General features: G+C 36.3%; 1 protein-coding gene across 4 annotated transcripts in view; it reads left to right on the top strand.

Moving 5' to 3' along the window:
• SPATA9 (spermatogenesis associated 9) overlaps nucleotides 1–13,387 on the top strand; it is a 43,610-nt gene extending 30,223 nt beyond the window's left edge. For all 4 annotated transcript variants that reach the window (XM_073888298.1, XM_025866802.2, XM_025866799.2 and 1 more), the window contains 2 exons: nucleotides 8,026–8,121; nucleotides 13,100–13,387. In XM_073888298.1, coding sequence (XP_073744399.1) covers nucleotides 8,026–8,121; nucleotides 13,100–13,387 — 384 coding nt within the window. The remainder of the gene's footprint in view (nucleotides 1–8,025; nucleotides 8,122–13,099) is intronic.
• The last annotated feature ends 1,940 nt before the right edge of the window (nucleotides 13,388–15,327 follow it).

The raw sequence follows: 15,327 nt of genomic DNA, 5'->3' as shown, positions 1-15,327 counted from the left end.
TTACAAGATGATTTGCCGCTGTGCCCAGGACTCCATCCTTCCAGGTTCAATTACAGCCCTAAAGAATGACAGTCCTGGAGCCGGTATTCCCAGCCAAGTCCTGAGGTTCACTCTCCGAGAAAGGCTTACCTCTAAACCAGGGGAATGGGGTGCAGTGATTGGCCCAGGACCTGATTCCCTGCTTTCTCCCTACAGTGGAGGTTGGAGCTCCATCCAGACCACATGACCAGAGAATGGGGAAAGGATGAATCCTCAAACAAAATTTGGGTTATTTTGAAAAGATGAGAAAATGGATGACGGTGGCTAAAATCAACAAGCTATCCTTTACATAGGAATCTCTCTTTAATCAAAGATTTTTAACATTTCCAGAAATCATGGGATAGGTTCAACTATGAATTGCCTGAGATAGCAACTATAAAAGGCTCCCTTATAATACCTGATGTTTGAAAGAGTAAAAAACGCTTTATGTTTGTTACCTACTGCATTCTCTAAGCAGTATAAACGTTATTCCTGTATCTTTAGGTTGTCAAAAAGAAATACAGCTGAGCTGTGCAATATCCACTGAAATACATTGCTAAAATGAACATTTTGCCTTGATGTTTCTTTCCTTGCATTAACCCACAGTTTTTATAGAGGGTTGATATAAGAAATGTCCTTTGAAGAATATTTCTGTATGTATTATGGAATCACATTTAAAGACACTGTCCATTATGTCATTCAGTCTTTCCTTTTGCTTCTCTTTGCTAAGTCAGCACTGAAGACTCTGAGATTTTACACTATTTACGAGCTAACAAGTTAGCCTGCCACAGCTGTACAAACACACACACCGATAGAAGGCCCACGACTCCCTTGAATCAGAGACAGAGAGTGTTTATTATTAACTGCCAAGCAGCAGTCAGAGCAATAGCTAAGCCCTCAGGTCCCACAGGGCAATGTGACAAGAGCCAAGTGTGGTGAGTTGCATCACAGTACAGCACAGGAGCCTGAAATTCGGAGACTCAGCTTTTATAGGAGTGCTGGCCTATTGGCCCAGCCTGAGAGAGAGAGACAAGAGACAGAGAGACAAAGGGAGAAAAAGTAAGAGGGGGTTGGGGGTGAGAAGTAAATGTTTCTAGAAAGTTTAAGGAGAAGGCTTTCTCTTTAGTGCCCTGTGACATGTCTTGGGAAGTACGTCTCTAGATCCCTCCAGAGGAATATACTTTCTCTAGCTTCTAAAGCTGTTTGTTATTCAACCATGTCCTTTGCTCAGAAAGCCCAATCTATACAGGAAAGAGAGACATCCACAGAGAATTGCCTCCCAGTACTCATGCAAATTCAGTGGCAGGAAAATAATCTATCTTTCCAGTTGAATTTATGTTTCCTTTTATCCAGTCATGAGAACTGAAGAACACAATGCATTTGCCTTTTTGCCCTAACTGACAGTGGGTTTCACAGGCAAATTGAAAGCTTAATTGTGATAATGTATCCCAGGAACCTAAGTTGAAAGAAGCAGGGGGACGGAATAAATGACCTAAGGTCCATATGCTGACTGTGACTGTCTCTGTGACATCAGTTCAAAATCAACACCCATGAAATTTCTTCTCCTCTGCTCTTACTCTAATTGTCTTAGAATCTAGCTTTGATTTTTAAAATTCTTATCAATAAAACATTTCAAAACATTTTAAAGGTAGTGTATCAGAAGTCTCATCCAAATGTAAATTGGTAGTAATATTTTGCAATATAGATTTTGATATCTCCTTTATAAAAAGAAATATAATTAACCATGTCCTGATCCAGTCCCCACTTTTTTCTCTACCAAAGGTAATCATTTTCCTGAGGTTGATGTGTGTGCATTTGTGTGCATACTTTTATAGTTTCACTACATGTGTATACATCTATTATTCTCCATATATTTAAAATTTATATAAATTATATTGTACTGTACTCATCCTTCTGAAACTTTTTTTTCACTCAACATTTTTGAATGTGTAGCTATGGTTTATTATTTTAATCTTCTTTGTCATATCTCATTGTAAGAGAAAATTATCCACAGTTTATTATTGGACAGATGGGCAATTTAGTTTCCAGTTTTTTTTTCGTTTTGTTTTGCAAACAGTATTTCATTGAACACTCTTGTAAATGACTCCTTATCTGTGTGTGAGAGACATTCTCCAGGTATACATCTAGAAGAGGGATTACTGGGTCACGAGGGATGCATATCTTCAGTTTTATTAGCTGTTGTCAAAATGCTTTTTGTGAATCATAGTGATTCTTAAATCTAAGGATAATTTTTTCAGTTTTGGGAAATTCTTAGCCATTGTTTGTTCAAATATTACCTCTTTCTCATTTTCTCTAATCTCTTCTGGAGTATCTATTAAACATACTTTGGACATTTTCATTTTATTCTTTATGTCTATTTACTCATATTTTCCTTTTACTTATCTCTCTTTGATACTTCCTGGGACATATACTCACACACTTATTGCTCCGCCTTTTAGTTCCTGGCACAGGGAAATTTTCTTCCTTCCTTCCTTCCTTCCTTCCTTCCTGCCTTCCTTCCTGCCTTCCTTCCTGCCTTCCTCCCCACCCCTCCCTCCCTCCCTCTTTTTTCCTTCTCTTCTTTTTTGTAAACTCAGTCTTGTATTACATTTTGGAGTTTGATTTTATATAGAATTTCTAGGGGCATTTCTAGGGGTATTTATATAGAATTTCCAGAGGGTTCCACATTAGCTCAGTCTGCCCTACTTCTGGAACCAGATGTCTTTCATCTGGTATCTTTTATGAATTTTAATATAAGATCGTTACATTTCTTTCTGGAAGTGATGTATTATTCTACTTTTTCATTTATTCAACATATATTTATTGAACATTGACATGTAAAATCACTAAGTTAGATACTAGGATTCATAGATGTCTTGCTCTTGCCCTATATGGACTGTGTGGATGATCGGCAAGTAAGCAGTGTCAGTGGAGTGCAGCAGGTGCATGATCAGAGTGTGCAAAGTGTACTATGGAAGCATCAACAAGGGGCATATAATTCCACAGAATAGTCAGTGTTGTACTGGATCTTGAGAGAGGAGCTATTAACCAAGTGAAGAAGTAGGAGTATTATTCCCAGAAGTGAACATTGTATATTAAGATGTTGAGGTCAGAGAGAGCATAACTTATTTAGGAAATGTAAGCAGTTCCATATGGCTAGAGTGAGACAAGTGGGAACAGTCTCAGGTCAGATGTTTCCGGGTCCTTAGGGGTTAGGAATGAGGAATAAGCTTTACTTGGATAATATGTATTAGCTAGGGTGGAGAATCAGAATTTCTACTGAGAGGAATTATGTTGTAGCAAGCAAGAAAACAACATATCTCAGATATAAAAGTCCCAGTGAAGAAGGAATAGAAGTATAAATAGTGACGATAATGGCCTGGAGAGTCAAAGGAACAACAGAGTAATATAAGAGGTGTGGTGGAGGTCAAAGGATTGGTCTGCGAATGGAGCCTTTCCAGGGTACCAGTGTACCAGAGAGATAAGTGGCATAGCATGAGGGAGCTACACCAGCCCTGGTACATACATTGCTAGGCTGTCTTTCTATAGTGACAGAGTTTAGCTTATCCAGAGTGGCTTCCAGCATGAATTCCTTCAAGGATTGTCAGGCTGCCTTTGTCAAAGTGGAACTTTCTGGTGTGCATAAGTAAAAGGAGTGAAATCTGAGATTGCTAATGCAAAGGGATATGCTTTGTAGATGCATGGAGGACATCACTTTATATAGGAAGGTAAGCAGCCTAGTTAACCTATCTGAAGGTGTTAAAGATCCTCTTCATATGTCTGACTTCTCACTGATCTGAGGATAATTAATGACAGAAAGATACTTGTGTGCATAGAGCACCTTAAATGGTTCTACCAAAACTCTGTTTGATATTATGTAGCAGAGGTTGCCAGTGAGGCAGATTGCTCCCTCAAGAACAGGTAATAGAGGAGCATTTTCATTAGGATACTACCTATGACTAGGATAGTATTTCAGCCCCCTGATGTGGTCTGAGATGAAGCATACAGTAATAGTCTTCCTCAAGATAATTAGAGTATGAATGTTGTTACAGGAGCTCCTTGACAATATGCCCAAGCCTTTCTGATTATATGCTCAGCCCTAGAGCAAGTCCTATTTATGTTAGCATATTCAAAGATATTGAGCCCAATATGAACTATCCAAAGACCCAACTGATACAAGTGACCTGAAGAGACCCTAAAGGCTTGTTTTAACATGAGCACATAGTTGGAGTCAGTCTTCTCCAGCTTGTTAAAAGAGACTCCCTTTGCACCTGTCTTTATGGGTGATGAGTCGGGTTGTTTCTCAAACCCTTCCAGCTTATGTAGGGCTGAGAGTATAGCAAGTTATCTGCTAGGTCTAAAAGGGCCTCAGGAATGGAAAACTCTGGTTAGATCATTTCTTGGTGATTTTCAACATCCCCAGCATCAGTACTTTAAAGAATGGTGCATCTGCTTGGCCTTAGAAGCTGTCTGGATGAGTAAAGCTTGCAGCTGCTCTAGGCTGCAGTGACCTAGATAATCAGCTTGAACACTGACTTCAGCCAAGACACGTCAGCTCCCAGACGTAGTTGTTGACTTTGGCAGGGCAATGCAGGGCCACAGGAGCTCTTGCTATGATACAATCTTCCTTATATATGTCACAATCTTCCTTATAGTGGCATTAGAGATGACTGTTTCTCCTTTGTACAGGCACTGTGGAGTGCTGTAGGCCAGATGTGGGCAAAAGTGAAGAAAACCCTCACCATCTACAATGGCTGTGATTTACATGGATCCCAGTGAACTTGTGCTCCCTTTTCAGGATGAAGATCAGACACTTCTCTAAGTATAGTTTCTTCCTCACCCCCAACACGTCAACGTAGACTGGAGTTTAAACTCAAACCTCACATATTTTATGTAAAAAATATATATATGTAAACCTCAAAAATATCAAGAACTTCTATAGGTTCTCGATGGGCCTGCCATGAGGTTATCTTGGGTGGTATAATTCAAGACCTGGGGAAAAAGGACAATTCCTGGAAAGTAGAATCCCTGGAATCTTGAAGACATAACTTCTCCAGGTTGGCCAAGAGATTGGGACATTTAAGCTTTTATAGGACCATGTGAGTAAGAGCTTATTCAAGAACAATATTCTACAGGATAGTAATACTGGGATAAACGAAGTCCAATAGCTTTCTTTACTATGGACTGCTAGGAGTCCTTCCTGGGTTCATGAATACTGTGGGTTGCTCAAGCAGAGACAGAGTCATGTAACTTTTCCAAACTTACAGGAAATACTTTTTTTCTGGGCCTATTAACCAGTCAGTGCTTCTTGCAACACTTGTGAATCACTGAGTTAAAGTTTCTCTATTACTCCCCACGTATCCTTTGTCAAGGTGGTTTTGGGAACAACAAAAACTAATTTGGGCCTGGTGATTCTTTAAACTTCGAGTCATCTATAAGTGGATCTTTATTATTTTCTAAACTGCTTATGGTTTGCTTTTTTGTGATTTATCTCAATTTTAATGAAAATAAGATAAACACAGATACTTCTTTTATGAGATGAGGTGTCACAGTTATGTGACAGGTGGAACTCAAAATTATGTGAAAGAAATTTTGTTAAAGATTGAAATGTTTTTACTGTTGAAATATCTATATATCTGAGATGTTAGTATGACCATATAACATATCCACATATCTTATATATACATATATATTAATATTAAAAATTCAAAAAAGGAATATATGGGCATAATACTGATATCAACATTCCTTTAACTTAAATATGCAAATAAAATTAATATAAGTTCAGATAAAATTTTTTAATTGGTTGGGATGATGTAAATACATTCTTTGATTTACAAATCTCTCCTATTTATCTGTTTTATCATACACTATTTCTGCTTATAGCAAGCCAAAAATGAAACAGCATGGTTTATAATATGAAAAACATGTATTGGAAGTAGCTCATAAAATTGAAAAATGGCTACTTGCCAGTAGCCACATAAATTTTGGAGGAAATATATTTTCTACAGGAATGATTTGTTACAGGAATAGCAAGTATTTATTAAAAGCATTAAGATGGTGGAAAAGTAACCCTTAGGCAATATACAGATTCATCATTCAGAAGCATAACATGTATCAGATATATAATTTATTTTGAAACTTTGAAAAGTAATCAGTTTTAATTACTTCAGGTGAAGGACAAAATGTGAAAAAAAAAAGATGCGGTGAAACAGAAACAGAGTAATTTCTCATGCATGCAGACCCCACTTTTATTTTTATTGTATATGGCCTACCAGTTATTGAGTATAGACCTCCCACTGCACATCCATATATTCACAAACTCATGAATCTTTTACTCTACTAGGAGGCATTTTGTTGGAATATATCTACTGTCTTTCCTAGCGTCTGCTCTCTACTTGTCTGTCTGTCTCCCTGTAGCCTAATAGTGAGATTCAAAAGCATGCCATCAATTTGACTCTTCTAGCAAGAGGGAAAGAGCAGGAAGCAGCTGCTTCAGTTCCTGGAAACTCTTTCCAGAGGCCAGGAACTCTGGGAAGTTTTCCAGACCAACTTATGGAGAGAGTGGGCTAAAACTGCCCCTACCTATTCCCCTATCTAGGACTCAGTATGGCCTGGAAGACAAGGAATAAGAAGGAATGCCTCCCTCCCCTGACCCGCCCCCGACCCCCACCCCGCCTCTCTCTCCTAGCTGGTAGGCTGGATGGTATTCTTGGCTTCAGCATTCCATAAATCACTTAAGAGAGAAGAAGGTAAATTGTGATGGGCAATTTTCTTCTTCCTTCAGCAGTGGCAGCAGTGAGCGAAAACTGAATATACTGCAACAGGCACTTAGAACACAGTGCCATGCAAACGTTTGTTCAATAAAACGTTATTACGCATTCTTCAGAAGCACCTTTTAAAAGGCTGCAATATGCCATTGAGTGGATAGAGCTTAATTCACCTAACCATTCTGCTACCAATTGTTTCAATTTTTCAGTGTCGTAACTAACTTTAATGTACACATACATACTGTTTTTCTAGTTTTTATGCATTTTTTACTGTGCATTTACATGATTTTATTAGCTACAGCCTGTCCCTTTGGGAGTTATTGGAAGCCATTGAGTGTCTTGGCACTTAGTTCAGAGGAGCATGGCTAACTGCCACTTCACTGCTGAATGGGAAGGGAATGTTTTTCCCAAGGCCCTCCTTTCATATCCTACTCAAGGGAACAGAGGTGACCTCAAAGAGAGTCTAATCCCTTAAACTAAATATATTCTCTTATGTTTGAGGCAGAGACGCTTATTACCAGAAACTAGAAACTTCTGAGACAAATTCATTATTGGTGTAAACGTTCTCGGTTTCAAAAAAGCCTGCTGGATGTGAGCACAGAGCATTTCCTGAAGCTTAATGATCATCTAAGGTGAATGCTGGCCTTCAGCAGTCTCATGATTAACATTTCCAATCAGGTCATTAATCTGCAGGAAGTGCTTAGTATTTCGATTGCTGTTTGCTTAATGAAGAGGTGAATAATTTAGTAAAGGATGATTACAGGAATTTGAACAAAGAAAAGACTGTTTTTCTTTTTTTTGTTTGTATATGTGCTTTTTATTTTTTTTAAATTTTATTATGTTATGTTAATCACCATACATTACATCATTAGTTTTTGACGTAGTGTTCCATGATTCATTGTTTGCGTTTAACACCCAGTGCTGTTTTTCTAACATGCACAGTGGCACCCCCTAGTGAGCACACTTGTTAAATGTAAAAAAGTTAAAGTAATTTAGATTTTGGAAATGCAAGATTTTTTATAGATCTGTCATAGCAAAAGAAAGTACCTTTTTGTAAAAAAACTAATAAGTAAATAAGCCAATATATTTTCGGAATGTGAAAAAAGATAGACCCAGCAGATGACTTTCTTTAGAAAGAAATATTTAAATTCTCATTTTACAGTAACATTGTAAAATTTAATATTGTAACACTGAAAACTTTTATTATAATAAGAAAACTTTTTTTCTGTTTTTGCAGGTCAGAAGGGGTTCTTTGTTTGAAATCATTTCTTTTCCAGCAAAGACTGCTTTAACTAGCATAATGTATGCTTCATATGCAGCACTAATTTATTTGGTAAGTTAAGAAAATTATTAGAATCTAGATATAAATATACTTATTTCATGTAATGTTAAAGATATAGATATATTATAAATTCATAAACCAAGGTACTGTTCTCTTGTTACACAAATAATTTTACATTAAAAATTACTTTTCTAAAAAAAATTACTTTTCTGAGATAAAATCAACCTATTTCTGAGGCAAGTCAATCCACCAAAAACAAATTTACTTGAATAAAATGATTTTCATAAAGTTTATTATTATTTGGTCAAAACATTTTGGTTTTATTTTCACTTAGCTACGTTTGTTTTGTTTCAGCCATTGTGCCATGGTTGGCTAAAGTTCAGTATTCCATCATTTAAGTCTATGATATTGGGGAACACAAATATTAGTGTATTTTGAATTGCAAGTGCTATAATTCAAAAGTGTTCATTACAAAGTGTGACAAAAGGAGCACCTGGGTTGCTCAGTTGGTTAAGCATCCAACTCTTAATTTCAGCTCAGGTCATGATCTCAGGGTTGTGAAATTGAGCCCCGCATCAGGCTCTGCGCTGAGTGTGGAGCCTGCTTGGGATTCTCTGTTTCACTCTTCCTTTGCCCCTCCCCTGCCTTTCACATGTGTGCTCTCTCTCTCTCTCTCAAAATTAAAATAAAACAAAATAAAATAAAAACAAAGTATGACAAAAATATAAAGGATTTTATAAATTATAAGGTTATTTTCTTTTAATCCACTGCCATTTATACTTACCTCTAAATTTTTTTAAAAAAATATAATACACAGAGAGAAAAGTACACAGCTTGATGAATTATCACAAAATCTATTTATCTACCATACACATCAAGAAACAAAATGTAACCATCATCCTAGAAACCTCTTTCTCACTTTCCTCACAATCATGAACCTCTTCTATAAAGGGTAACCACTATTTTGACTTCTAATACCATAGACAGTATAAGTTGTATATAAATGAAATCATATATTATATATTCTTTTATATTTGTCTCTTTTTGCTCAGTTATCATTATGAAATTCATTCATTGCCTATAGCAATAGTTGTTGGTTTTCACTGCTGTGTAGTATTTCATTGATTGAATACGTATATATTCAATATTTATAAGTCACTATCCACACTATGGTTGACATTTTATATTACTTACAGTTTTGGCAATTGTGAATATGGTTTCTATGAATATTCTTGTACATATGTTTTAGTAAAATTTCTGGACCACAGAATATGCACGCGTTCATCTCTAGTAGATACTGTCCAACAGTTGCTATTGTCAGTCTTTTCCATTTTAGCCATTCCTGTGAGTATGTAGTATTATCACATTGTGCTTTAATTTACATTTCCTTGATTATTAATCAGACTGAGTTCCTTTTTTATGCATCAAGTGGACATTGGGATCTTCTTTTGTGAATTTCTGTTAAAGTCTCTTCTGTTTTTCTATTCTATCTTTTTTATTATTGATTTGTACTTTTAAAATATACTCTATGCATAAACCTTCTTTTGGTTATTTCTTTTATTCTGTGACTTCCTTTCACCCTTTTAGCAGTGTCTATAAAACAGAAGTTTTTAATTTTAATGTGGTCCAATGTATTAATCTTTTCTTTATATTAAGTGCTTTTTATGTCTTAATTAGAGCAGCTTGACCTATATCCAAGGTCATGAAGCTGTTCCTTCTGATATATTCTAGGAAGTTTATTATTTTACCTTTCACTTTTAGATTTATAATCCGTCCGGAATTGGTATGAAGTAAGGGACAAATTTTTCCTCTACAGGTATCCAGTTGATCCAACTCAATTTACTGGGGAGAAAAAACTTTTCCTATCACCCCAGAACACTTCTTTTGTCATAAATCAAGTGTCTATATATGTAGGTCTGTTTATAGATTCTCTGTTCTATTCAATTAATCTATTTCTCTATTTTTACACTGATTCAACATTGTATTATTTACAAGAGCTTTATAAATCTTGATAACTAGTAGAATAAGTCCTCCCTTCAATCCATGAGCATGGTATATCCTTTTATTTATTTAGGTCTTCTTTAATTCTTCTTAATAATTCTTATGGCTTTTTTGTTAGAGGTCTTACACATTTTTGTTAATATTTTTTATCATGAGATACACAATAATAAAGATTAAGTTTTCCCCATTATCTATAGATTGATTGCAGTCCCAATTAAAATATGAGCAGCTGTGTAAGTTGACTAGTTTATTTTAAAATTTACAGGGAAATGAAAAAGGTCAAGAATAGCCAAGACATCCTTGAAAAAAAAGTAAAGGCACTTACTTTTATAAACATATCCATAGTTTTAAAAAGAACTTATATTTTTTGCAAACATATTTTGCAAGTGTTTAAAATTTTTGAGAAGTGTTCAGTGTCTTAAATGTGAATCTCATACAAAAATGACATCAACTGAACTATGATGCAAATATACTGCAAAAAATGAGTGGGATGAAATAGCCGTGGTGAAACTAACAAATTAGACTAAAACTAAATTAAACTCTAATTTATTGAAGGCTTTTGAAATCATCCCACATGACTTAGGATTCTATAAACTTTCTAAGTAGGTATTAGAAACAATTTTTTGGTGACCTGATAATTGGTCATGTATGCACCCAAGGTCTAGGAGAGGTCAAGGCTGGAATTATGATTTTGAAAGCAAATAATTATATGTTGGAAGTTAATGTCCGGTGAGTGGAACCATTGTGGAAAGAGTGAAAAGTCTGGAAGTGAAAAGAGTGGAAAATCAACAGAAATGTAAAAAACAGCAACATTTAAGGTGAGCTAAGAAGAAATCCATGAAAGAGACAAAGAAGCAATAATCAGAAAAGTAGGAAGAGAATCAGGAGAGAAAGTGTCAAAGAAATACTCAGGAAGTTGTGAGCAGTTAAGTGTCAATTACCAGCAGAAAAAGTCAAGTAAAATAAAGATCTAATAGTAAAGATGTTGGAGTCAACCATCTTGTAACTATTTCAAGGTGGTGTGATAGAATAACAAAGACAGAAATAAGAGGTTTCAGTGAAGAGGAGATGATAAAAATTAAAGCCATGAATATAGACCCTGGTTTGATCAAGAAAAGCAAGCACATATAGCAGTCAAGAGAGAAACAGGGTGCCAGGGATTTTTATTTTAAGATAGAAGATACTTGAGCACATTAGAAGTTTCAGGGCAAGAGGCAGTCAAGAAGGAGAGGCTGAAAAGCCATGGAATAGTTGTAGAGAAGAGGTAGGGTATGGATTAAAAATAAACACAGAGATACTGACCTCAGTCAAGACCCTTCATTTTCTGTGACTGCGGTAGAAGTGGTTAGAATGGGCACAGATAAAATTTTGTAGGTGAGGGAAGAAGAAATATATCAAATAGAACAGGGCTTCCTGATCTGTTTTGGGGGGAGGGGAAAGGAGGGAGAAAGAGAGCGAGTGTGTATGTGAGAAGGCGAGCCAGGGAAGGGGCAGAGGGAGAGGAGAGAGAGAATCCTAAGCAGGCTTCATGCCCAGCCTGGATCCCGCCACAGGGGGCTCGATCTCATGACCCTGAGATCATGACCTGAGCTGAAATCAAGAGTTGGGATACCTAACAGACTGAGCCACCCAGGTGCCCCACTAATCTTTTTTCACAACAAGGCATACATAGAAAATGATCCTACTAGGGGATAAATGGATGAAGCTGTTTGCAGCTGGAAGTGATGGACCTCAAGGTTTATAGCTCTAGGTTGGGATATGCTTGGATGCAAGTAACCAAAAATACCTGGCAGTGCCTTAATTGATGAAGACATTTAAATATCTCAGTTAATCAGAAGTCTAGAGTTAGATGGTTCCCAGGTTTGTACAGTTGATCTACAATGTTATCTGAACCCAGGGCCTTTCCATCTTTCTCCTGTGCTGTCTTGTTTATCGTTTTTGGTCCTCGCTGCCTCAGGCTCAGGCATCCTATCTGTATCAGTGTCCAAAGCAGGGGGAGGCGATAGTTAGACGCAAAAGACAAAGAGTCTTTCTTTTTATACAGGAGAAAAACTTTCAAAAATCCCTCCTGACCTCCTCCCCAGCAGATATATTTTATCTTGTTGGCTAAAACAGGGTCACATGACCACATACGAACTGCAGGGAAATGAAGGAAAGCATCTGGTATTCCCTCATTCTATAGTGGGGCGCAGGCCGAGAAAAGAGGAGGCCGGAGATCGGGAAGAAATTGAGGTTGGTCAGCCAAGGCCCTCAATCCTTTCTCTATTGCCCTCTTTAGGAAAACTTTCTAAGAGCTTATAGCCTATTATGTGAGCTTTAGCTATTGCTTTGGTAAGATAAGCTAGTTTAGGTCTTCTCATATTTTATGGATTTTATTATTCTTGTTGCTTGCCTTAGATACTTAGCAACATCATCATCTTCATCATTATAGTTCTTACTGATTCCCAATTTTCAGTTATATCTCTCTGTGTGTTTTGTTTTGACACTCAAAGTACTGAATGGCATTTTTTGAGGGAAAATGGATCATGTGTTTGCTTAGAAATCACTTATCAACTAGCTTACTAAATTCTAACTAATGTGTTTATGCCCTTTCAATTGTACACATAGGTATAAGCAAAGCGTAGGGGGAGAAAGTAAAAACAAGAAACCTACTTTGAGATATTAACACATTTGAGGACAAATTCCAACTCCCAGAAAATGTGTCATTTAATTCAGAAGAAAGGAGTCTCATTTAATTAAATCCGAGAGTAAAGATAAAAAACATTTAATGAATTGGGGGGGCGAAGAGGTAAAACATGTCTTCATTGAAGCATACTATGCTTTAATTTTCTTTCTAGATGATGGTGTAATATATTTAGGACAAGGAATCAATCTCCTGATGTTTATCATGTGCCAGGAAAGGAAGTGCTTCTTTATTAGAATAAGTAGATTGATGACTTTATGTTACACATTTTATTGGACTTATTACTAGAAGTTCAGTAGCTTAAACAGAAACTTTACTTTGCAAATTTTTTTTTATTATTATTAGACAGTCTGTGTTAATGCTGTGCTGGAGAAGGTAAAGAAAATTTTCCAAGAAGAAGAATCCATAAGGCAAAACAGAGAAGAGAGTGAAAATCTTAGAAAAGCCTTTTCTGAGCCTGTGCTTTCTGAGCCTACATTTCCTGAAAGTGAAATCAAAGCAAAACCTTACAGGTCATTACCGGAGAAACCAGACAATATTTCAGATCGCCCCAAACTTCCTGCTAATAAGTTGAATAATAAGATCCAGGTTTTACATTCTGTGTTTGACCAATCAGCTGAAATGAATGAATGAGCAAATCAGAACATAAATATCACTGAGTGGAGCTTGAGAGTTATTATCTAATCACATTTCATCTGACAAAACCAGGAAACTAGTTTTCATATATTGACTGCTCTGCTTTAAAAAAGGGGTGGGGAACTACTAAAATGTCATTCTCAAGTATATATATGGTAGAGAAAATAAAATGAATCTTGATGTAGAAGTATGACTATGATATTTTTTAATGAACAAGAAAGTGAACCCTTTGGAGGGTTAGACTTTATGCTATCGTTTATAACGGTATATTTATAATACATTTATGTTTTTATAAAGACCTGTTTCAAGTACCTTTCCAATTATAGTTGGCCCTTGAACATGGGTTTGAACTGTGCAGATCCACTTATATGCAGATCTTTTCTGATAAATAAATTACAGTCCTGGAAATTTATATTCTCTTCCATATGATTTTCTTAACATTTTCTTAACATTCTCTCTTAACATTTCTCTCTAGCTTACCTTAAGAATACATTATATAATATATAGAACATTCAAAATATGTGTTAATCAACTGTGTATGTAATCAGTCAGGCTTCCAGTCAACAGTAGACTATTAGTAAAGTTTTTGGGGAGTCTAAAGTTATATGTGGATTTTCCAGCTGTGTGTGGGGTTGGTACCGCCCCCCCTACAATGTTCAAGGGTCAACTGTATTCATCTGGAGGGAAAATACCCTCCATATCAAAATGCTACATATCTTCTTCAGAGATAATAAAAGGATATTTATTTTCTATCTATAGGCTAAATAGTTTGAATATGCCTATTATCGATCCTTTTTTAAACTCATCTGTAAAGTTATGAAGGACTTATAATTCTCAGATGTAATAAATTTATAAAACAAAATATTATTTACAAATCTTATAGAAAATTTCTATATATGAGGGTAGGATATGACATGACATTTTTTCATTTCCAGATTTGTTGGAACACATTTAGAACCAGAAATCAAGTCCATATTACTCATTGTTGCCACTGGGTCCTGAGAGAAAATGCTTCTGTAACTGGCCCTGCAAATGAGGGCCACTGTTTTGCCTGCAGGAGGTACTTTGGTTTCTTCCACACGTCTTAAATTCTGGACACGTGTTATGACCTGTGTGGTCATTGGAGGATTAGCACCTGATATAATAGGCTAGGATTTACCCATCGAGTGATAATACATTTCCTGTACCTGGTAAATAGCTACTGCCATAAAAGTATTTATAAAAAGCCAAACCTTGGCTTTTTAGTAGTCTGAGAAATGAGTAACAAGTGTTCTATCACCTCATGTTACCCATATTCCTTCAGAAAAGGAAATGTAATAATATGTAGCAAAGGGCTCCTCTGTAAGCAGACCCTTAATTATAGGTACTTAATTCACTTATTATTTTTATGAAAACCAAGGAAAAGAGTCCAAGTGGCCCCCCCTAGAACGTTCAGTATTAGGTCTGGGGCTTTAATTCAATCCTAGGCCACTAAGAAGATTACTGTGCTTAGAGACAAAATTCCAATTTTGACAGTTTTTCGCACTCTGAATTCATAATGTGATCATCCTGGTTCTTATTCTACTTATGGTTATATTCTACTATATGCTGCCGAGTTTTAGATGATAAGCACCCAGGGTGTTACAGTACAGTGTGGGCACCAGGCAACCAGAATAGTGCTGGCCATAAATAACGGGCCTATGAAAGCAGGGTGGGCCAATTGAACATCGACCCTGCCTGTGAACTCAGCAGAAAGGACTGAAGAACAACACCCTCTATCTCTTCTCTGTAACAGTTACGTGAAACACTTAGTTCTACTACATTACAACATTCTCAAAAACAAAACAAAACAAAAACAAACCTTTGTTTGAAAATTTCACGTAGGACATTCATAGTACTTTGGCTCACTGAATAACAAACTTCACATCTCTCATGGCTGGGCAGCAGCTGTGTGTGTC

Source organism: Callorhinus ursinus, unplaced genomic scaffold (assembly GCF_003265705.2).
Source record: "Callorhinus ursinus isolate GAN/ISIS: 27379988/994484 unplaced genomic scaffold, GSC_fseal_2.0 scaffold3, whole genome shotgun sequence".
NCBI lineage: Eukaryota > Metazoa > Chordata > Mammalia > Carnivora > Otariidae > Callorhinus > Callorhinus ursinus.
The sequence above is the reverse complement of the archived record's forward strand: the minus strand, read 5'-3'. Positions and strand labels throughout refer to the sequence as shown.